Source organism: Salmo salar, chromosome ssa27 (genome assembly GCF_905237065.1).
Source record: "Salmo salar chromosome ssa27, Ssal_v3.1, whole genome shotgun sequence".
Classification (NCBI taxonomy): domain Eukaryota; kingdom Metazoa; phylum Chordata; class Actinopteri; order Salmoniformes; family Salmonidae; genus Salmo; species Salmo salar.
The window spans coordinates 3036788-3060357 of record NC_059468.1 but is presented as its reverse complement, the minus strand read 5'-3'; the positions used below and the strand labels follow the sequence as shown (position 1 = coordinate 3060357).

The following is a 23570-nucleotide window of genomic DNA, read 5'->3' as shown; positions in this document are numbered from 1 at the left end:
CACTGCATCTCAGTGCTAGAGGTGTCACTACAGACAACCTGGTTTGAATCCAGACTGTATCACAACCGGCCATGATTCGGAGTCCCATAGGGCGGCGCACAATTGTCCCAGCGTCGTCCGGGTTTGGGGCAGGCCGTCATTGTAAATACTCATTTGTTCTTAACTGACTTACCTAGTTAAATAAAGGTTAAATAAAAATACAATAAAAAAATTAGATGGAAGTAATTTAGATGTAGGTAATGTATTTAATACTTCAACTGGACCCCACTGCATTGCACACAATTATATATGGAATACTAGTATTGGGGCTAAGAGGCAGGTGTATTGGTATGGGTGGGGTGGTGTTTTATTACAGGAGATGGGGTAGAGTTAGTAGTTGACAATATGGTGTCTACCACTTGCACTAAAATGAGTACTGTTTTGCAGACCATGTTTTGCAGTTACAAAGATTGAGACATTAGAGTCAAATAACGAGGCACATTCGCGATTTTTTCCTAATTTTTTTATTGAAAGCTTCATCAGAGAAAAAAACAACTCATTAAAACCGAAGTTTAATCCTAACATCCACAGATGTACAGATATTTATCAAGGATCACACACACTGAGTGGCGTGCATAAGGCATGACCACATCCTCCGCACTGACCCAAAGAAAAGCAAAAATAGAAAAACAACAAAAAACAGAACTAAACAAAAAATATCTAAGAACCGCTTTGCTGTCCTAATAAATATTCCTCTTTTTTTTATATTGTATAATAATCCTGACGCTTAATGAAAGTTCTGGAGGTTTCTTTAGCAAATTTGGTTGGCCATTTCCAATGATAGTTACTCAATAGTGTTTGACGTCTCTGGGAGCCATTTCATTTTGAGGAAGGTGTGTGTTAGGTTAGCCAGTTGGCTGAGCTCCTGGGGATGTGTGGCCAATCGATGCCTCCCGTCAAAGGTGAACCGGAGCATCAATTAAAAAGCGTGGGCCACATTTTTTTTTTTTGAGCAATTTCCCCACTGAATAACGTGGTGGTAAGAGCTGAAAGAGTGTTGAGTTATATCGAGCCCGGAGCTCTCCTGTCACACTTCACTGTGGGAGGCCCAACTCTGAGGCACCGTCTGTCATAATACAGTCCAGTTGTGCACTGTATGGGGAATAGGGTGCCAATATAGGACACAGTATCCCCTATATAAAAATAGGGTCCATTTTGGACACAGGGCCAGTCTTCTCTAAACCACTGTCTAGTCACAATGGGGGAAATCACAAGAAGCCTATGACAATGGGGTATGACATTGAACAACTTGGAATGCCATTGTGGTGAATATGTTCCTAGGACTTGATAGAAATATGGTAGATAGATATGACTGACTGGCTTGATATCTGGACGGAGGCAGTGAGACAGACACAGCATGGGACGGATTGGAGAAGTGGACGGTGTAAAAAAAGGCAGTGAACTGAAGCAGCTTTGTAGCCCAGCCTGGATAGATACTGTAGACTGAAACTGAACACTGCTGTTCTGTAGATACCAAAGACATAGGGGCGAATCCTAACTTCCACTAAAGTCAGTGTTTAAGTTAGTGATGCATTGATGTCAATGGGAGAGAAAGTGAACATTTTACTTACGTGGAAGTTGGCCCCATAGAGCCAAGGTAACTGAGACTCTATGATGGTAAGCAATGGAGAACATAGGTTTAGTCTCTCAGTGATAACCTTACTCTGACGAAGAGATAATGAGAAGACTAACACACTGACTGAAACACTGTGTGTGTGTGTGTGTGTGTGTGTGTGTGTGTGTGTGTGTGTAATACTCAGAAATGTCTGGCAATAGTGAGTATGTGTGTGTGTGTGTGTGTGTGTGTGTGTGTGTGTGTGTGTGTGTGTGTGTGTGTGTGTGTGCGTGTCAGCGGATGTAGTAGAACATGCCTCCAATTAGTAACAGGTGGAGGTGCACAACACAGCGCCTCAACAACTTCTGCCTGGCAACAGGAGCTAATGACCCTCTCTGGCTGGTTTGTTCTGACACATAGGCTAGCTAGCTAGATCTTTAACTGCAGCTCCCTAAAACGTAGTGAGAATCACTGTACATTTCTAACAGACATTTTACCAGGCCATTGTGCTACAACTAGCGTAGAATAAGAGAGGAGTTCAGTCAGTCTTGATACTGCCATTTCAACGACGTAATGACCTCACCGATATCGCTCTTACCCGATCGAGGGAAACCTCTCCTCACTTCAATGTTTTGTCTTTCTTGAATCTCAGGTAGCAATTTGGAGCGCATACGGTTCTGTTGTGTGCTTTTTGTCATTTCTATTTGTAACCTAATTTTCCTTGTATGTCATTGCTATTGAATCTTAGACGGTAACAATATGTGTAGAGTGTTGATCTTTGTGATCAAAGGAGATTGCGGTCAGATTCCTGCGGTTAATCAAAGGTTTCTTCCTTAGTCTGTCTCTTAAAGTAGCAGCTGTAAGAGTGATCTATGATGTAGAGCACATAGTTTCAGGTACAGTTTGAACACCATAGAGGTTGAGGAGCAAACGTCGACCCGACCGACGGTCTAGCTTAAGATCTGGATACCTCATACTGTAGCAGCTAGCCTGCTCACGCGTGGCAGGAAAGAAAAATACGCAGCAAAAACAATGTTATTACCCAGAGAGACGTGCAGAAATGTAGACGGTTGTTGTCACTGGTGTGAAAAGGGTACAGACGTTTTGGGTTTGTTTGTCTGTTGGAATTGTAAAGTGGGTGACTTTGCGCATATATCTTGTGATCTCAAAGTTTTCTGTACTCGGAAAGTTAACGCAAAAGATGAGGGGAAGTGACAGGGTGAGTGAAAAGAGGAAAGAGAGAGGTGTTTGGGGACAGTGAGCAGCTGAGTAGCTCTGGTGTTGGTAGATTGGTACAGTAAATTTGATCATTGACTTGTTATTGGATGGAAGACATGTGGGTTGAATGTTTTACGGGACAACAGATTGTCGAATGGTTATATTTTCTCCGATTGCATTGCCTGTGTTACGGTGGCTATGATGGCAGCTCACTATGTAGACTACGTAGTTCACAATGTGCCCGTTTTCTCTTGGTTGTGAAAAGCACAACCCAATGGGATGAGCCACTGTAGTAAATGAATGTTGATCAAATGATCAACAATAGCCAGTGCGTCACAGACCAATGGACACAAAGCAGGCACATGCCCAAGACAGCTTTCACTGTAGCACCTTAGAGTAGGTTGTACATTTGTACTAGTATTTTCATTAGCACAACTCCTTCAAAAATGTACGGTTCCCTTATATAAGATAGCTTTTCCGTGTGCTTTTTTTCTATCCTGTAGATATTGGAATCATTTGGAAGCTTCGTTAAAGGCACTCGATAAACAATTACATTGTTACAGACCCATGATGTCACTGCCATCTTTCCCAGAACGCAATGCACAGCCTGCCTTTGAATCACATGAACTGATGGATCTCAATATGTGCAATTGTTAACGAAAAAAGAACACTACAATTCCCTCTTTTTTTCTAAAAAAAGAGGCTTTGAGGGACACTGGAGCGGATCCCAATGCCCTGAGGGGAGACAAATTGGGCCCCGTCAATTGAGAATGTGACTAAAATTGGTTTTGTGGTTCAGCTCCTGCACTGTCCAATAAAGAGGGAAAACCTCACAGAGGAAGAGCGAGAGAAGAGAGAGAGTGATGCCTTTTTATGGCTCTAGCACCACAGCAAGCAGGCAGGCAGGGACACAGAGGAGGTGTCCGGAATGGAACCCTATTCTTAACATAGAGCCCTATTTTATGACCAGAGCCCTATATATTTAATTTTATTTAACCTTTATTTAACAAGGTAAGTCAGTCAAGAACAAATTATTATTTACAATGACGGCCTGCCCCGGGCCAAACCCGGACGACGCTGGGACAATTGTGCGCCTCCCTATGGGACTCCCAATCATGGCCGGATGTGATATAGCCTGGATTCGAACTAGGGACTGTAGTGATGCCTTTTGTACTGAGATGCAGTGCCTGGTCAAATGTAGTGCACTATATAGGGAATAAGGTCCCACTTCAGACACAAGTTACTGTAATGGGGATAGAGACACACAGCGCTCCAGACACAAGTTACTGTAATGGGGATAGAGACACACAGCGCTCCAGACACAAGTTACTGTAATGGGGATAGAGACACACAGCGCTCCAGACACAAGTTACTGTAATGGGGATAGAGACACACAGCGCTCCAGACACAAGTTACTGTAATGGGGATAGAGACACACAGCGCTCCAGACACAAGTTACTGTAATGGGGATAGAGACACACAGCGCTCCAGACACAAGTTACTGTAATGGGGATAGAGACACACAGCGCTCCAGACACAAGTTACTGTAATGGGGATAGAGACACACAGCGCTCCAGACACAAGTTACTGTAATGGGGATAGCGTGCCTGCCATCCCACAGCCGCACGCCATTTATTACGCGACAAATCTCCAGAGATGAAATCATTCCAAAAAAAATCTCAAATGGCAATGGATAGGGGTTTGATGGAAGGCTGAAAGGGGTGAGGCAGAGATGTTTACAGGCTATTGAGTCTAGAGGCTGAGAAGACAGGCATTTTAGGCTTGGCTGAAAGGTTACTGTCAACCTTATTGTAGTGTACTATTCTGTCTGGAAAATAGCCCCTTAGGTTTGAGTACAGTAGTGTTTATCCAGCCCATAAATATGGATCTCCAAGAGAGATAATGTTTGCTAAAGCAGATAACACTACCGTATGCTTCCATGTGTTCGTTTTGCGTTTGGAGTTCAGAGATATATTAAATACAGAAGCACACCAGAGGTCAACGTGCCAATGCTAGTCTTGAATCAAGTGCCTGTCTTCCTAAGTACATAGTGCCTGGGATAGCACGACATGTTTTAAGTCCACGTAGACAGAAATATGCTGGAGAGTTTTGTTATGTGTTGTCTGGATGACTGGAGCGAGGGAAAAAATGCAGGGTAACGTAGATGAGACTCCCGGGGAGGGGATAAAATGTATCCGTTTCGTTCAGTTGTCATTGATTCAATGAGATAAATAGACAGCGTCGAGGCAGAAATCAGTGAGCCGACAAAGCCAGAAGCGACGCATCAATGACTGAGGAGCGAGCCTGCAACATTCCCCAATATTTCCTATAGTGTATTATTTATTGTTGACTGGTGGAATGCCCCCATAGTTGACGAAAGAGTGAGACACGACAGATGAGAGACGGAAAGACAATTTAAGTGGTAGAGAGGGACATTAGGTCGAACTGCCACTAGTTGGATCATGCGGTCAAATACTGTTTGACGTCAGTGTGATAGTTTCGACAACCGTGGAAGGTAGCTTAAACCAAAACATGTAATTGTAATGAAAGGAAAAGTACGGACTGGTCCGGCCATCAAGGTCAAATTAAAAACAACAATGACAACAGCAACAACAACAATATCAACAATAACATCAACAACATCAACAACAAAATCTAACTGAAAAACAACAAAACTCTGGATCAGAGTGTCTCTTCATCTTTGGTATAAAAATGGCCATCCTTGGGCTGCATTTGATCCACAACTAGGAAAGACTACAGAAATTGTCAACAATTTCTTCTATTGCTTTTGCACTGATTGGTTTAAACCGTAAGCTCCTACTCAATCTACGAAGTTTATCACTGCGCGAATTTTTTTTTCTACCGTTTTTTGTTTGTTTTAGATTTTTTTTCATTCTTTTCTTTGTTCTTTTTTTATAGTGTGACAAGCAAAGCGGGCTAAAAACACCATCAAGCTCATAAAAAAGGTCAAATGTAGCAGATAAAAGCACTAATGTCATCAACAGCAATCTTGCCATGTAAAATAATTATTATGATAATAAAAACAAGTTCAGCATTTGCAACAGACTGCATTTTCTACAATGCAGTGTCTTTTTTTTCTCCCCATTGTGAAAAATCTCCTCAAAGCTTTTATCATTTCCCACTCTTTTCCTCAGCAGACATTTACTTTTTTCTCTTAGATTTAGTAACCTCTGACATAATTATTTATCAAAGTTTTCTTCTAACGAAGAAAAGAAAAAAAAAACTCTTGTCTATTAAATCTGTACAGCTTATGTGATAGATTTTGTTTTAATGTCTCTAGCTCAACCCCTGCAGTATCATGTACCATCACAGTGGTCCAAGAGACTGATTTAGATCGCTTTTTATTTTCAACGAGACGCCAGACTTTACTCTCCGTAAAAAGTCATCTGACGCCCTTAAAATTAAGGCCATGAAGATTCAAGAAAGAAAAACACTTATTTGGAATATATCTAGAAAACTCAAATTTAACACGAGAAAAAAAAAGTGAAAAGAAATCATAGCTTAATATCTAAGGAAGACAATCTCTGTGTATCTCAAACTTTGACTCCCCCTTTTCTAATTACAAAATAAACCTCATCACCTACCTACCTGCGCATTCAACATTTCCCTATTTATTTTTTAATTTTTTTCAGTTGAGAAAGTCAAGCTCAAGCCCAGCCCACCAGGCAGGTTGCCAGACTAAACATTTTCAACTCTTTGCACTGTGCCCAGCGACTAGACCCCCCCCACCCCACCCTCCCTCCTCTCTTTCTCGCTCTCTCTTCCTCTCTCTCTGTAACTCTCTTAGGCCAGGTAGGAAATGAAAAAAGTGTCTCTTTTTTGGTGCCTGGGCAATCTGGAAGCAATCTCTCTTCTCCACATTCTCAGTGCAGCCAACCCCCCTGTCTCAAGGCAACACTGTCACAGGAATATTCTCCTCGTCCGTTGCTATCTAATGAGGAAGAGAAGAACCACAACGAGAGAGAATCAAAGGAAAGGTAATCATCATAATGCACACACTCTAAAAATGACAATAAAGGGATAGTTCACTCAAATGACAAAATTACATCTTGGTTTCCATACCGTGTAGTGTAAACAGTCTACAGACACGGTATGACAGCATTTGAAAACAGTGTCCAGGTGAACAAAACCAAAGCACGGAATGTCATCATACCCTGTCCATAGACTGCTTACAGAGTAACGAAACAAATATATCATTTGTAATTTGGGTAAACTATCCCTTTTAATTAGTCAACAGACCAAAAAACTCAATGTAAAAGAATAAAGCGGCAAATAGTCAGCTACGATATGGCATAACAATAGACAATGACAGGTATAAGTCATCGTAACCAAATAGACTCCAGAATCCTTATCGGCAATAGGATGTGTTGTTGATATGTATAGTGAGAAGATGGCAGCAATACTCACTTGGACTGGTATGAGTAAGCAACATGGTCGCTGGACCCGTCCACCTGGATCTGTTGCTGCTGCCCACTCACGTCATGCGACGAGGGGGCCACTGACTGAGGAGAGGCATCCGTGACCACTCCCTACGGGGACAGGAAGTGGGTGTGAGACAACAGGAAGTGACATCATCCTCCATGTAACGCAATGTAACCGTCTAGTAATATATTGTATGACATCACATTCTATGTATGTCTCTGCATAATTATGTACCAATCTGTTTAAATACATCTAAACCCAATACCACAGTAGCCTTGACAAAACAAACTCTGCTTTTAAAGTCACAAGGCTACATGTGAGAGGGCAAGGGTTTCATTACTGTATTTACTGTAAGGTTTAACGTCCTAACCTCACTGAACGTCAGCCATCATGGTCTCATCTCCTCCATCACCTTAACAAGATGTCAAGGACGCTCTCAACACCATGTTTATACATCATCCTCCGAGACACTCCTTGTCTACAGCTCAGCTCAACAGCACTGATATATAGAACCTCACTGATGGTGGCATCCACCATGTGTGGCATTGAGAACGGAATAGGTGAGAGAGACAACAAGAGAACCCCTGGGCTAACGCTATGTCTCCGAGTCTCTCGTCTCTCTCTCCAGCCGGTGACTTTATGAAGGGTGGCTATCTCCTGATTATCCTCTCCTCTATGGAGCTGTAGAGATGGATGGTGGTGTCAGGGCGTTGTCGGCTGGGCAGCAGCTCGCTAACCAGAGGCCTGGGGCTGAAGGATGTGTGTGTTGAGCACACGGGCCATCCGGGAGAGGGACAGCTCCGCCGGCAGTGTGTCTCAATTCAGCGCCTGTCATCTGATACAGGTTGATGCTCCATCTGAATGGGCCGGCGCCATCAGCCCTCCAGACAGCCTTCCACACTCATCATTTCTCAGCGTGTACCCGCCTGCTCTGAGCTGCACACTCGACACGCTCAACAGTAGCAAGCCGTGGCAACACGTGTGCTTGGCAGTTCTTATTGAGTGGATGTTGCAGTGTCACTGTGCGTGTTTGTGCGTGTGTGTATCTATGTCTACTTCTGTGTGTGAGAGAGTGTGTATGCATTTATGTCCTTAGGAGTGTATGTGTGTGTGTGTGTGTGTGTGTGTGTGTGTGTGTGTGTGTGTGTGTGTGTGTGTGTGTGTGTGTGTGCATCCAGTGTGTGCATGCATCTGTGTATGAGTGTGTATCCGTGTGTGTGTGTGTGTGTGTGTGTGTGTGTGTGTGTGTGTGTATCCATGTGTGTCCATGTCTGTGTGTGTGTTTTTTGGTTTTACTATCCTTGTGGGTACCAGAACCCCTCACAAGGATAGTAAAACAAGGAAAAAGTGGGGACATTTCACTGGACCTCACAGGGAAAAAGGCTATTTTAGGCTTAGGGGTTAGGTTTAAGAGTTAGGGTTACGTTTAAGGTTAGGGAGAATAGGATTTTGAATGGGCATAAATTGTTTGGCCCCCACAAGGATAGTAAAACCAATGTGTGTGTGTGTCTGTGGCTGACTTACTTCAACAGGGACGGCTGTCTGAGGCACAGGAGTGTACTGAGGAATGTAGGTCCCTTGCATAGGCGCCCCGGCAGCCGCAGCAGTCATGTACTGGAACACACACATCAATAACCTGTCATGACTAGTTCTTTTCTAACTTCAACAACAATCAATTGTTGTTGTTGAACGATCAATCGATCTAACAATAATGTTAGATCATTATTATCAATCATATCAAACTGTTGTGATCCAAGTGACTGAACATTATGGTTAAAACAACATCCCACCACATATTCAATTTACATGGGATCCACTCTGCAGGTCAAACACACCAGTTACTAATCTGTGAAATACACTGAGTGTACAAAACATTAGGAACGCCATTCCATGACAGACTGACCAGGTGAATCCAGGTGAAAGCTATGATCCCTTATTGATGTCACCTGTTAAATCCACTTCAATCAGTGTAGATGAAGGGGAGGAGACAGGTTAAATAAGGATTTTTAAGACTTAAGACAATTGAGACATGGATTTTGTATGTGTGCCCTTCAGGGGGTGAATGGGCAGAAAAAAAGATTGAAGTGCCTTTGAACGGGGTTTGGTAGCAGGTGCCAGGCGCACTGGTTTGAGTGTGTCAAGAACGGCAATGCTGCTGGGTTTTTTCACGCTCAACAGTTTCCCATTTGTATCAAGAATGGTCCACCACCCAAATTACATCCAGTGAACTTGACACCACTGTGGGAAGCATTGGAGTCAACATGGACCAGCATTCCTGTGGAACGCTTTAGACACCTTGTAGAGTCCATGTCCCGACGAACTGAGTGCAAAAGGGGGTGCAACTCAATATTAGGAAGGTGTTCCTAATGTTTTGTACACTGAGTATATATATATATATATATATATATATATATATATATGACCAGGTATATATATATATATGACCAGGATATATATATATATATACACTGAAAAAATATATAAACGCAACATGTAAAGTGTTGGTCCCATGTTTTATGAGCTGAAATAAAAGATCCCATAAATGTTCCTTAAGCACAAAAATCTTACTTCTCTTAAAATGTGTTTACATCCCTGTTAGTAAGCATTTCTCATTTGCCAAGATAATCCATCCACCTGACAGGTGTGGCATATCAAGAAGCTAATTAAACAGCATGATCATTACACAGGTGCACCTTGTTCTGGGGACAATAAAAGGCCACTCTAAAATGTGCAGTTTTGTCACACAACACAATGCCACAAACTCAAGTTTTGAGGGAGCGTGCAATTGGCATGCTGACTGCAGGAATGTCCGACAGCACTGTCGCCAGAAAACGTAATGTTAATTTCTCTACCATAAGCTGCCTCCAATGTTGTTTTAGAGAATTTGGCATTACGTCCAACCGGCCTCACAACCGCGGACCACGTGTAACCATGCCAGCCTAGGACCTCCACATCCGGCTACTTCAGCTGGGGATCGTCTGAGACCAGCCACCCGGACAGCTGATGAAACTGAGGAGTATTTATGTCTGTAATACAGCCCATTTTTGGGGAAGAACTCATTCTGCATGGCTGCGCCCCTGTCTAGTTATGTCAAATCCATAGATTAGGGCCTAATGAATTTATTTCAATTGTCTGATTTCCTTATATGAACTGTAACTCAGTAAAATCGTTGAAATTGTTGCATGTTGCGTTTATATTTTTGTTCAGTATATATGTTCTTGTAATTCCCTTTCCGTCCTTAGGAGGGTGCTGTGAGGCAGACGTGTGTTTTTAACATAGCTGTCTGACTATGGGAGGCTAGTGATAGAGGAACAGAGAGGAGGAAGCAGAGGCACCCTGCTGGTCCTGAACTTCACAGGGAGGCAAATGCCCCCTCCTAAGAGGGAGAGAGAGCGGAAACCAGAGGAGTGCAAAATAGAGAGCTCAGATCACCCTGAGCTGTTTCAGTGGCTGTGCGTGTCCGCTGCAAGTGTGTGTTTTGGTGTGTGCTAAGTGTGTGTGTGTACATGCGTGTGTGTGTGTGTGCGCACATAGGGCGGAGTCCCATAGGGCGGAGCCCAGTGTCGCCGGGGTAGGCCGTCATTGTAAATAAGTACTTGTTCTACATACATGCTTGTGCGTAGAATGTCTACATAATGTGTAGATCAGTCTATGCCCTCCCCTCACCAGTGTACTGTTTGTGTGAGAGAGAGGCTTTCAGCTATAAGCCCTGATAATAAAAACCCAGCTGGGTTGCCTCTCCTCTTCCTGCTGATTTCCCTTTTTTTAACAGGAAAAGGAAGGACGATCCTTTCTCCCTCCTTTCCTTCTTTTCCCTGAATGGTGGTCCATTCTCTTGGCCTGCGCTTGTGGAGTGTCATTACCGGCATTGGCACTAATGGATCGGGTACGGCTCCGCCGCACAGCACTAATGAGAGGAGCTAAAGGCCATGGACATGGGTGATTAACTTACCCCCCTTCTCTCCCTGCTGCGGAGGGCCACCAACACCCTGGGAGGATGGGTGGGGAGGGAGATGGTAGGGAATTGTCACACTTCGGATGGGGTGAGGTGGCATGTCTGACTTCCTGACTTTGCAGCGCTCTCTTTTGGTTCTCCCTCTGTCTCACTCTCCATCTCTCGCACGCCCACTCTTTCTCCACCGCCCTCATTCTCGTTCTCTTTCCCTTTCAGCCCACAATCCGCTAGAAGAGTGCTATCAAATTCACGGTGTGACCTTCTCTGCTCTGGCGGACGGCGCCCGTTGCGTAACAATTCCTCAGGACCTTTTGTCCCTCCCCGTCTTCCATTAGCTTACTCTGCTAACTCACCTGTGTCGACGGCATGAAAGCAAATGGAGGGGAGCGGGAACTTAATTAGTGATATCAAAACCGACGTGTCAAAGAGAGACAGGCTTTTGAAATGTTATATCTCTCCGTGGCTTGAAAAGGGGCTTAATAAGGAACTTCTTCAGCTTCTCTGACCCTTTGTTATCCCATTTACATGACCATGACTTTACTGTCACCAGGGAACTGACATGTCAGGAAGTTGACAGGGATAGCTGATATCATACGTAATATTATTTAGAATGACTGGCTTAAATTAGCAAGATCATTTCGGACAGTGTTAAGGGCAATACCCTGTTTCAGCCAAATGAAGCTCCTTAAATACATTAGGAACACCTTCCTAATATTGACTTGACTCCAACGCTTTACACAGTTGTGTTAAGTTGGCTGGATATCTTCTGGGTGATGGACCATTCTTGACACACACGGGAAACTGTTGAGCGTGAAAAACTCAGCAGTGTTGCAGTTCTTGTCTTTACTTGTTAAGTTTATATTTTTGTTCAGTATAGATATTGGCATCTACTACCATACCCCGTTCAAAGGCACTTAAATCTGTTGTCTTACCCATTCACCCTCTGAATGGTACACATACACAATCCATGTCTCAGATTGTCTCAAGGCTTAAAAAGCCTTCTTTAACCTGTCTCCTCCCCTTCATCTAAACTGATTGAAGTGGATTTAACAAGTGACATCAATAAGGGAGCATAGCTTTCACCTGGATTCATCTGGTCAGTCATGTCATGGAAAGAGCAGGTGTTCTTAATGTTTTGTATACTCAGTGATTATGGGGGAATTGTACACACATGTGTTACACGAATGTGTGCACACAAGCGTGCACGCAGGCACACACGCATACCAAGCCTGGAGCAGATGGCATGTGTTTGATGAGCGTGAGGCGGCCTCAGTGTGGGTCCTTAATGAGGGTGGTGTGAGTGGACTTCTTAAGGTCCCCCTCTCTGTACTGTCCACACAGCCAAGAGCACCAGCAGGGTGCAGGAAAGACCCTCTCTGTCTGTCTGTCTGTCTGTCTGTCTGTCTGTCTGTCTGTCTGTCTGTCTGTCTGTCTGTCTGTCTGTCTGTCTGTCTGTCTGTCTGTCTAGTCTGTCAGTCTACAGAACATATCGGGCACCAACTCACTGTCGGTAACTACTGATGGCACAGCATCAGAATGGATCCTAATGAGTTTCACTTTAGAGATAGTCATAAGATGTTCCTCTTCCTCTTCCTCTGTTGACCATTGTATTTCACTTCACATTTTACCCTGGGCTTAATCCAATAGACAGGCATTTGGACGCAGAGAGAGAGAGAAGCATGTGGTCATCCATCAGAAATGGATATGTCATTGCAGATTGAAGAAGGCATGCTATTGAAATGTCTTGCTGTGCCCTCACATGGTATTCCCATGAGACCAGGTGAAAAAATAGACCATACAAACCCAATCCATTACTACCCAGTCATACTGTATAACAGCATGTCCACTCTATCCATTGAAATGAGGGATGAGGGCTCAGAGTAGTCTTGGTCCATCACTGTTATCCACATAGACTTAGCGGGAATCTGTTTCTATGCTTATTTCCATTTATTCAGAGTGACTTAGTGCATTCATCTTAAGACAGCTAGGTGAGACAACCACATCTCAGTCATGGTAAGTAAGCTGCTATCAGCAAAATCAGTGCTAGTAAGAAAAGGACCTCCCAGCTGTGTGGAGGATTGGTACTAGCAGCAACCTATCTGGTTTTCCAGTCTGATCCAGTGTTAACCTGTAGGAGTGGGAGCGTTAGATCCTATTGCCCGCAGGAACATGGCTGCTCCCAGGGAGAATACAGGGACAACGTGATGCGCTAATATAGGCAGAGTTGTAAAGAAAAAGCCTCAGACTGGCCAATAAGAAGAAAAGATTAAGACACTGGACAGAGGAACTCTGCCTAGAATGCCAGCATCCCGGAGTCGCCTCTTCACTGTTGACGTTGAGACTAGTGTTTTGCGGGTAATATTTAATGAAGCTGCCAGTTGAGGACTTGTGAGGCATCTGTTTCTCAAACTAAACACTCTAATGTACTTGTCCTGTTGTTCAGTTGTGCACCGGGGCCTCCCACGCCTCTTTCTATTCTGGTTAGAACCAGTTTGTGCTGCTCTGTGAAGGGAGTAGTACACAGCGTTGTATCAGATCTTAAGTTTCGTGGCAATTTCTCGCATGGAATAGCATTCATTTCTCAGAACAAGAATAGACTGATGAGTTTCAGAAGAAAGCTATTTGTTTCTGGCCATTTTGAGCCTGTAATCGAACCCACAAGTGCTGATGCTGCAGATACTCAACTAGTCTAAAGAAGGCCAGTTTTATTGCTTCTTTAATCAGGACAATAGTTTTCAGCTGTGCTAACATAATTACAAAAGGGTTTTCCAATGATCAATTAGCCTTTTAAAATGATAAACTTGGATTAGCTAACACAACGTGCCATTGGAACACAGGAGTGATGGTTGCTGATAATGGGCCTCTGTACGCCTATGTAGATATCCCATAAAAAATCTGACGTTTCCAGCTACAATAGTCATTTACAACATTAACAATGTCTACACTGTATTTCTGATGATTTGATGTTATTTTAATGGACAGAAAATTTGCTTTTCTTTCAAAAACAAGGACATTTCTAAGTGACCCCAAACTTTTGAACGGCAGTGTACATGAAAAGTAGCAATATCATGCATGTGAAACACTATCAAGGAACTATCAAGGAATGCCAACACAAAAACAAGAACAGTGATTTAGACAATAACATTGTCAAAGTGAGTGATGTTACCAACACATTTTGATAGCAGAGTAGAACAGAGTTGACCTTCAAAACCAGCTCTGTGTTTTGTAACGAGGAACTTTCTTCACCACGGTTTAACGGGGGCCGACATTCCTATACACATTCTTTACCGTAAAAACACGGCTGTATTCTCGGAAGCCTACGATCACCGTTGCTGGGGCAGAATGGGAACATTCCGTTATTTCCTTTGGGAGAAAAAAAAAGCCCCAGCCATGTAGCCACAGGGACAACGAGAACAGCCAAAAGTATTCTGCGGTGTGGTGGCCATTTTAGTTGTTGACTCTGAGGACAGACACTGCCGATGGCAGGTGCTAAACTGAGCCTTTCGTAAGACAGAGCGGGCTGAATGACATGACATAAAACAGCTTACCATATGTAAACACTCCATCTTAAAGAATGTAAATATACCTAGTTATATAGACAATCGCAAGATCCCATTGAAACTTATTTCCACAGGTTTCTCCTATGAAGTAACCATAAAGGGGCTTTCACATCTGGCTCCAGACCACATAATAAGAAGACACATGGCTTCTTTCCCATAGATTATTAGGGCATTGCATGCAATATTGCATGCTATATGGAGCACATATAGTCTACATACAGTACAGTGCCTCAGGGCTGTACTAGGGCAGAAAGGAGCTTTTTATTAATATTTTATACTTTTTTTCCTTCATCACACATCAAAACCCATCAACGTAGATTAACCCGCTCTAATCCTGCGTGTTAGCACAGCTGGGAGAGATTAGAGACATTCTTTCATCCCAGAGCCAACATGGCGTCGCAGTCGCTGACGGCTCACCTGGAAACACATGGGGCTGGCGGTAACTGTACAATACAGCACTGTTTCAATCACACATTCCACCCAAGACACAGTGCTGGAGCAAACTAAGCCCCCTCTGCCTCTGGAGCCATAGTGTTAGAGCAGGAAATGGGAGACTGGATAGTGTGCGACACCTCTAAATCTGCTTGATCCTGACACGAGGGGGAGTTCCTTTTTTTGGGGGGGGGGGGGTGTATGCAGGAATATGGATTGAGTGATATGGTTGATGTGTGATTTAGTGGGTTAGAGGAGTCATAATATCACCTAGTCTTCACATAGAGGCCTGTTGTTCTAGTCACCAGGAAATCTGTTAAACTTTAGGATACTGTATAAAGGAGATATACTATTCAAACATCTTGCTTTTCACACACACAGTGATAGTATTACCATCGTGGATGTGGAGACAGTTTCAGGGATATATCCACACATTTCTTGGAGGTAAATGCAGAACGAATGTAATTCACCTCTGTAGATACTGTATTGACCATAGAATCCTGTACTATTTGATACTGACATGGACACTGACAGTGAACCATATCTGGTACTGATACTGTTCAGTACAGATTTGACAGTGATACTATGTGGCTGGAGTCAATAAAAAGATATAGCTGTGCTCCCGATACAGTCCGTAAAATATACTTTTTTTCCTTGAGTAGATGTAGGCTTTCAGAGAACTAAGATTTTAGGCAGAATCGACCGTACACCCAGAGGTGATTAGTTAAGGTGTTGGAGGCAAGAGGCAAAACTGGACAAACAGGAAAAAGTCTCCGCACACTTCCAGTCAGACGCACATTTATTTCATTGTGGCTGAGCTTTCCCACTATTGTTCGTGGAGATGTGCTATGATGAAGGTCGACTGACTGAAAGCTCAGCGACAATAAAAAAACAAAACTGCATCTGACTGGAAGAGTGCGGAGACTATTTTCTGTGTCTCCATAGAAATACGATTTTACCTTAGTAGATACGGTCTTATGTGACTCAGTCGGTAGAGCATGACTCTTCCCCAAACCAAAGGTCATGAGTTCGATTGCCGCTGGGGCCACCCATATGAAAAATGTATGCACACATGTCTGTAAGATGCTTAGGCGGAAAGCATACACTATGTATATATCAAATACAGGAGGCATGGTACTACAGATACAGTAGCTGCAGCCTCAGAGTGATAGTACATGATGTGAGTAGGATATATGGGGTGTATAACGGGTACATTCTCAGAGGGTTATGATTTAGCTCGAGTAGATCCAGTATGGTGGGGTCCATGGGTGGTACAGTACTCACACTTCCTGTAGTGCCCAGGGACAGATGGGTCATCTGCTGGGAGAGCGGGCCCATCATGTTGGCAGGCTGCATGGACATGGTGTGGTCCATGGCTGGGGTGATCACTGCACCCTGAGGGAGAGGAGAGAAGAGAGAGGGGAGAGGAGAAAGGAGAGGAGAGAGGAGTGAGGAGAGAGGGGAGAGGAGAGAGGAGGGAGAGGAGAGGGGGAGAGGAGAGAGAATAGAGGTCATGTTAATTCATTGGTGCCAATGGGTGGGCGAAGAATAAAGTAGCATTTTATGCATCAGTGGGTTGTTGAGCATTGGAGCAGCAGAGCATCAGAGAGTCAATACACGATGGTGACGTAGCCGACATATGCGGATGTTTCATTGATTGTCTGTAGTCAGCACACATCTCTTCCCGTCATGCTACTGCGATGCGTGTAGCCCTAATGGGCGGATCAGTAGTGGTAGAGTATTATTTTTCATAAAGCGCTCTGGATGGAACCAGAGGGAATGTGATGAATTCATTGCTGCTCTTTCATCGCTTTGTCACGAAACGAGTCACTTCTCGCTTTTCTCTACCAGCCAAACCTCTGGAGTGAGGCGTTCAGAAACGAAGCCTTTTTCCTCGGCTAGGCTCCGGCTCTTTCCTCTTTACTAGCTTTCCCTCGTTCATTTGTCTACTGTGTCTGTCTTCCTGTGTGTGTGCTGTGTGTGTACACCCTGCTGGTGACCGTGTGGGCCGATTGGAGTACAAACTGAGCAGACACGGCCTGTCAGAATCGCTCAGGCGGTCTCCTCCCCGGCGTTCAGAACACTGGTGCTGTGCGGCATACCGCTTTCTCTCTGTTCCTCCCCTCTCAATTCAATGAATTTCAATTCAAAAGGCTTTATTGGCATGGGAAACAAATGTTTACATTGCCAAAGCAAGTGAAATAGATCATTTAAAAAAAGTGAAATAAACAAAAAATGAACAGTAAACATTACACTCACAAAAGTTCCAAAGGAATAGAGACATTTCAAAATTCATATTATGTCTGTATACAGCATTGTAACGATGTGCAAATAGGGAAAATATATAAATAAATATGGGTTGTATTTACAATGGTGTTTGTTCTTCACTAGTTGCCCTTTTCTTGTGGCAACAGGTCACAAATCGTGCTGCTGTGATGGCACACGGTGGTATTTCACCCAGTAGACATGTGAGTTTATCAAAATTGGATTTGTTTTCAAATTCTTTGTGACTCTGTGTAATCTGAGGGAAATATGTGTCTCTAATATGGTCATACATTTGGCAGGAGGTTAGGAAGTGCAGCTCAGTTTCCACCTCCTTTTGTGGGCAGTCTGCACATGGCCTGTCTTCTCTTGAGAGCCAGGTCAGCCTACGGCGGCTCTCTCAATAGCACGGCTATGCTCACCAGCTTGCTTAGGGGACTCTTCTCCAGATTTATCTCACTGTAGGTGATGGCTTTGTTATGGAAGGTTTGGGAATCTGTTGTAGAATTTAAATATTTTCTGGATTTTGATAATTAGCCGGTATTAGTCTATATCTGCTCTGCATGCATTATTTTGTGTTTTACGTTCTACACAAAGGATATTTTTTGCAGAATTCTGCATGCAGAGTCTTGGTGTTTGTCCCATTTTGTGAATTCCTGGTTGGTGACCTCCCAACCATAAAGGGCAATGGGTTCTATAACTGATTGAAGTATTTTTAGCTAGATCCTAATCGGTATGTTGAATTTTATGCTCCTCTTGATGGCATAGAAGGCCCTTCTTGCCTTTTCTCTCAGATTGTTCACAGCTTTATGGAAGTTACCTGTGGCTCTGATGTTTAGGCCAAGGTATGTATAGTTTTTTGTGTGCTCTAGGGCAACAGTATTGAGGTGTAATTTCTATTTGTGGTCCTGGCAACTGGACCTTTTTTGGAACACCATTATTTTTGTCTTACTGAGATGTACTGTCAGGGCCCAGGTCTAACAGAATCTGTGAAGAAGATCAAGGTGCTGCTGTAGGCCCTGCTTGGTTGGGGACAGAAGCACCAGATCATCAGCAAACAGTAGACATTTGACTTCAGACTCTAGTATAGTGAGGCCGGGTGCTGCAGACTGTTCTAGCGCTCTCGCCAATTCGTTGATATATATATGTTGAAGAGGGTGGGGCTCAAGCTGCGTCCCTGTCTTACCCCACGGCCCTGTGGAAAGAAATGTGTTTGTTTTTTGCCAATTTTAACTGCACACTTGTTGTTTGTGTACATTTTATAATGCTTTCCATCAATTTGTATAGCAGACCCTCATGCCAAATTGAGTCAAAAGCTTTTTTGAAATCAACAAAGAATGAGAAGACTTTGGCTTTGTTTTGGTTCGTCTGTTTGTCAATTAGGGTGTGCAGGGTGAATACGTGGTCTGTCGTACGTAATTTGGTAAAAATTTGACTTTTGCTCAGTGCATTGTTTTCACTGAGGAAATGTACGAGTCTGCTGTTAATGATAATGCAGAGGATTTTTCCCAAGGTTGCTGTTCACGCATATCCCACAGTAGTTAGTCTCCACTTTTGTGGATTGGGGTGATCAGTCCTAGGTTCCAAATATTGGGGAAGATGCCAGGGCTGAGAATAATGTTCAAAAGTTTAAGTTCAGGCAATTGGAATTTGTGGTCTGTATATTTTATAATTTAATTTAGGATATCATCAACACCACAGGCCTTTTTGGGTTTCTGATTTCTGACGTGCTGTTCCTTCTTTTTCCGTAGTGTATTTCTGTATTGTTTTAGTGATTCACCATAGTGAAGGTGTAGACTCAGGTTTTCTAGGTCTCTATGTTTTTGGTTTGATAGGTTTCTCCATTTATTTCTTAGGATTTTGCATTCTTCATCAAAACATTTTTTGCATTGTTGTTAATTTTCTTAATTTGTCTGCTTTACATTTTTAGATTTGATAGGGAAGCTGAGAGGTCAAATATACTGTTCAGGTTTTCTACTGCCAAGTCTACACCTTCACTATTACAGTGAAGCGTTTTGTCCAGGAAGTTGTCTAGAAGGGATTGAATTAGTTGTTGCCTAATTGTGTTTTGGTAGGTTTCTACACTACTTTCCATCCGTCTATAGCATTACTTAATGGTATGCAGTTCCTTTGGTTTTGACTGAGTACTCTGTTCAAGTAGACTGTGATTTTGCTGTGATCTGATACGGGTGTCAGTGGGTTGACTGTGAACGCTCTGAAAGAATCTGTGCGTTTCTCTGTTAGCTGAGCCTTGTGCTCCTCTCTCTCCTCCTTAAGTTCTCTCACCTCAGACCGGAGTGCAGCCAGCTCTCTCAGACAGCAGACAGACAGACGGGGGGGGGTGTATTGTGCTGGTCTGTTTTGTGTTTCTGTGCTGTTTGGATTGTGTGGACTAGCTCTCTGAGCTCCACCATGTCTCTCTCCAGCTCAGTGAATTTATCCCTCTCAATGATGGAGGAGAAGTGCAGTTGTGGGACCTGGGTATGTTCAGTGCTGGGAGGGTGACTATACTCGTCTTCAGGACAGTTTGAAGAGGTGTGATCAGACTCGCTCGGGGTGGGGGAGTCGTCACCAAGAGACTGCTTCTGCTGCCGTGCTCTCGCTTTGATTCTGTGGAAGTCATTTTGGAAATGTATGAAGTTGCCCTGCACCACCACTGTTCCATTGTTGTACAGGTTGACAGGAGGGTGTCTCAGTCTCAGGGTCCTTGTTTTCCAGTATTCTGATTTTCCACCATCCGCCTGTACCCTCTCTCTTAAAAGAGGGGTAGAGTGCTCTTATAGCTGTGTGCCATGCCCAGGGAAGGTCTGTGTGGAAGATTAGGTTGCTTACCTTTGTAGCATTTTTGTAGCAGTCAACAAAAAGTGTCTCTGGATTGTCCATGAGGAGCTTCTCTTTGTACTCTTTCCGTGCCTTGTCATTTTTCATATCCAAGGGGTACTGTGGTGACCTCTGCTGCCATTGTTGGGCTCAGGGGCTTCACACCGCTCACTTCTCTCTTCAGTGCTAATTAATGTTGCAGCCTGGTCTGTTCTTTATGAAGTTAAATATCTAGAGATTATTGTAATGGTCTTTTCATTCTAGGCTTTCGAGGTAGCTTCAGACTGAACAGTAAGAATCCTTAGTAGTAAATCCTTCCAGAATCCTTCCAGGTAATTTTGTCCAAAATCAGGTTGTAGGTTTGGAGTTTTGATTTGGAGTGAAGGTTATGTTGTGGGGGGTATTATCATGTATATGTCCTTGTAAAAAAATCCACATTTATACAACCCTAAATCTATCTTTCTGTAAAAACATGCATCTATCTCTCTTTCTCTCTTTCTTGCTTCCTCTCACTCTCTTCCTCTCTCCCATCACTCTCTCGCTCTCTCTTCTCTTGCTTTTCTCTCTCTTTCTGTTTCTTTAATTTCCCTTTCTCTTTTGTTTTCTCTTTCTATCTCACCTATCTTTCTCCCTCCAGGAGTTTCATCTCAGCAAGAAAGAACGAGGGCGGGCTGGAGAGAGGAGGGGTGAGGGCAGTGGAGGGTAATGAGAGAGAGAGAGAGAGAGAGAGAGAGAGAGAGAGAGAGAGAGAGAGAGAGAGAGAGAGAGAGAGAGAGAGAGAGAGAGAGAGAGAGAGAGAGAGAGAGAGCTAAGGGTACCTGTAACCGATTCAGCTGGTGACAATGCTTTTATAATGGGAAACAGAGAGTAACGGAAGGGCTTAATTCACAGACGTGTTAAGCCGATTTGTGATTTCGATTTTCTGTGTTTGCAAGAGTGTGTGTGTGTGTATATGAGTGTGTCTGTCTGTCTCTGTGTGTGCGTGTGTTTAAGGAAGATATACTAGACTGTATATATTCATGAGAATCTTATATGTATGATAATGTGTTTTTGGATCTATATTCAATTAATGTTTGTGTCAGCGTGTGTGTGTATGTCATACTGAGTGTGTGTGAGCTGCTAACAGGAGAAGCGGATAAAGTGATGCTAGTTAAAGATGGCATTGATCCTCATCTAGAGAGGAGAGATCACAACAGACATCTCAGACGACTGTTGTGAAGCTGCCTTTACAGACTAACTCATGATTGAGCTAGGTAACTGTAGAGGCCCCGGGGCCCCTAATAGCAGGATGGTATTGTGCACTGCCACCAAAGCACCTGCAGAGGAAAAAAAAAGGTTAGGCTACTGGTATTGCATAAGTCATTCAGTGCTAGTGTGTGTGTGTGTGTGTGTGTGTGTGTGTGTGTGTGTGTGTGTGTGTGTGTGTGTGTGTGTGGTGAGCAGAAAATGCTAGTTTAGTGCTGCCTGCCATGGCTGCACCAGGTTCCAAGGCCTCGCAGGCTCCTTTCCAGGCTCGTAAACCCTAAGAAGAGAGGCTGGATTGTGGAGTGTATTTCATTTATCCACAGCACAAATCCCACCTAGGGCTATCAGACAGACAGGGCTGCCCTCACTTTGCAGCAGCCACGTGGCAAAGGCTAAGACACAAGTCTGAGGTACAACGTTGACCCAACAGAGATAGCCTACCTGAAACACCACGACGTACACTTTGACTCTACCTAGAGATCCACTATCTCGATCCACTATCACCAAGATTGAACAAACTGAAAACCAAAGAAACAAAAAGGGACACACCAAGACAAGCTGAGACGAATATAGAGACTTTGAGCATTTCTAAAACATCTTCAGACTAACTGATATGTTAGCGTGCACATCGGTGACCGCACAAATCAACCAAAAAAGCCAATTAGGCCCACCCTGTGACCGTGATATGCTCTGGTGAGACTACTTCACCACCCCAGATGTGCATTGGCTGCAGCCACCTTGACCGTTGCACAGCGCTGTTACGACATGTCTATCTACTGTCTCACTGTCCCATGTGAGTGCCTGGAAACTCTGGCGTGGTGAATTACAAAGTCAGGGATGGCCGCGGTTGCCGCGGTAACGGGGGCACCAAAACAAATGCTGGCTCGGCGTTCCCTGAAGCAGCCATGGAATCTTTGTGGGACAGAGAGTGCGTGCGTGTGTGAGCAGTCTGTGTCTCAGGGGGTGATAGATGGGACATGGGGCTCTGGTATTTGACATGTCTTCATGGGAGGTCTAGTCTCCAGGGATGGGCTAATGATTTATCAACTGTCCTCTGACTGACTTAGAGAATGAATAAACTCACCAGAAATAATAACAATCAAAGCTGAGACCAGAATCTGTATCAGAGTCGGAGGAAAACTCTGGAATTGCTGTTTTACTGAGGCGATGAATATATTTTCTCCAAATTGTGCTTGTAGAAACAAATGTAAATGTATTGTAAGAGACTCTGACTCTGCTGCATTCAATACCACTATAACACTACAAGCCAGTAAAACATCACTATCACTAATAATATCAGTAGTAACCTGGTCCCTACACACCACTGTCATTGTCAAGCCAAATGCTTTGCATGACAGTTCCATAAAGAGTTGGCAAGAGAGCAGAAACAGACTGGCACCCAGGCTATACCAATACATCTTCTATAGACCAAACCAACGGTCTAGAACACAGAACAGACTTCACCCTCTGTAACCATATTTGCTGGCAGAGACTCATTAGTTGCAGTTGTTTTCTGACAGAAGGGAAAATCAGCAGAGCCCTTTTACAGAAGGCGCACACGCACGTACACACGCGCTCATACCGAGAGCAGCTCAAGGACAACCGAAGACCGAACCGAAGCCCCGGCTCAAATTCTGTCAACTAATAAAATTCAGAACATAATGTTCTCCGGCTGAACCAAAGTGCATCGTACAGTGGGACGATTCAGTGCTTCCCATGAAGGGAGATAATTATGATTCTATTTAAAGTCGCTGCAAAAAAAGACCATGGTACGACGCAGAGGAATTCAGTGCATATGCTGTAACTTGCACACACATGAAATACATATCAAACCACCATACTGTAGTGACCACATATATCAGTCACCAGGAAAAAATTTAATAAAATTGTGTATGGCTAGTTTATCCGCTGCAGTTGTTTAGCACTGTGGAGTGTGTGTGTGTGTGTGTGTTTGCATCTTAATGGGTGGGTTTGCATTTCAATGGGTGGGCTTGCATCTTAATGTGTGGGTTTGTCGGAGAAGGGGCCACATGAAACTGGC

At 43.7% G+C, this 23570-nt stretch overlaps 1 protein-coding gene across 2 annotated transcripts in view; it reads right to left on the bottom strand.

Moving 5' to 3' along the window:
- Positions 1–480: 480 nt before the first annotated feature.
- Positions 481–23570, bottom strand: part of LOC106588200 (RNA-binding motif, single-stranded-interacting protein 3) — a 251388-nt gene continuing 228298 nt past the window's right edge. For both annotated transcript variants that reach the window (XM_014176955.2, XM_014176957.2), the window contains exons 11-14: positions 16487–16597; positions 8780–8869; positions 7241–7362; positions 481–6764 (exon numbers count right to left, since the gene is read on the bottom strand). In XM_014176955.2, coding sequence (XP_014032430.1) covers positions 6761–6764; positions 7241–7362; positions 8780–8869; positions 16487–16597 — 327 coding nt within the window. In that variant the 3' untranslated portion in view covers positions 481–6760. The remainder of the gene's footprint in view (positions 6765–7240; positions 7363–8779; positions 8870–16486; positions 16598–23570) is intronic.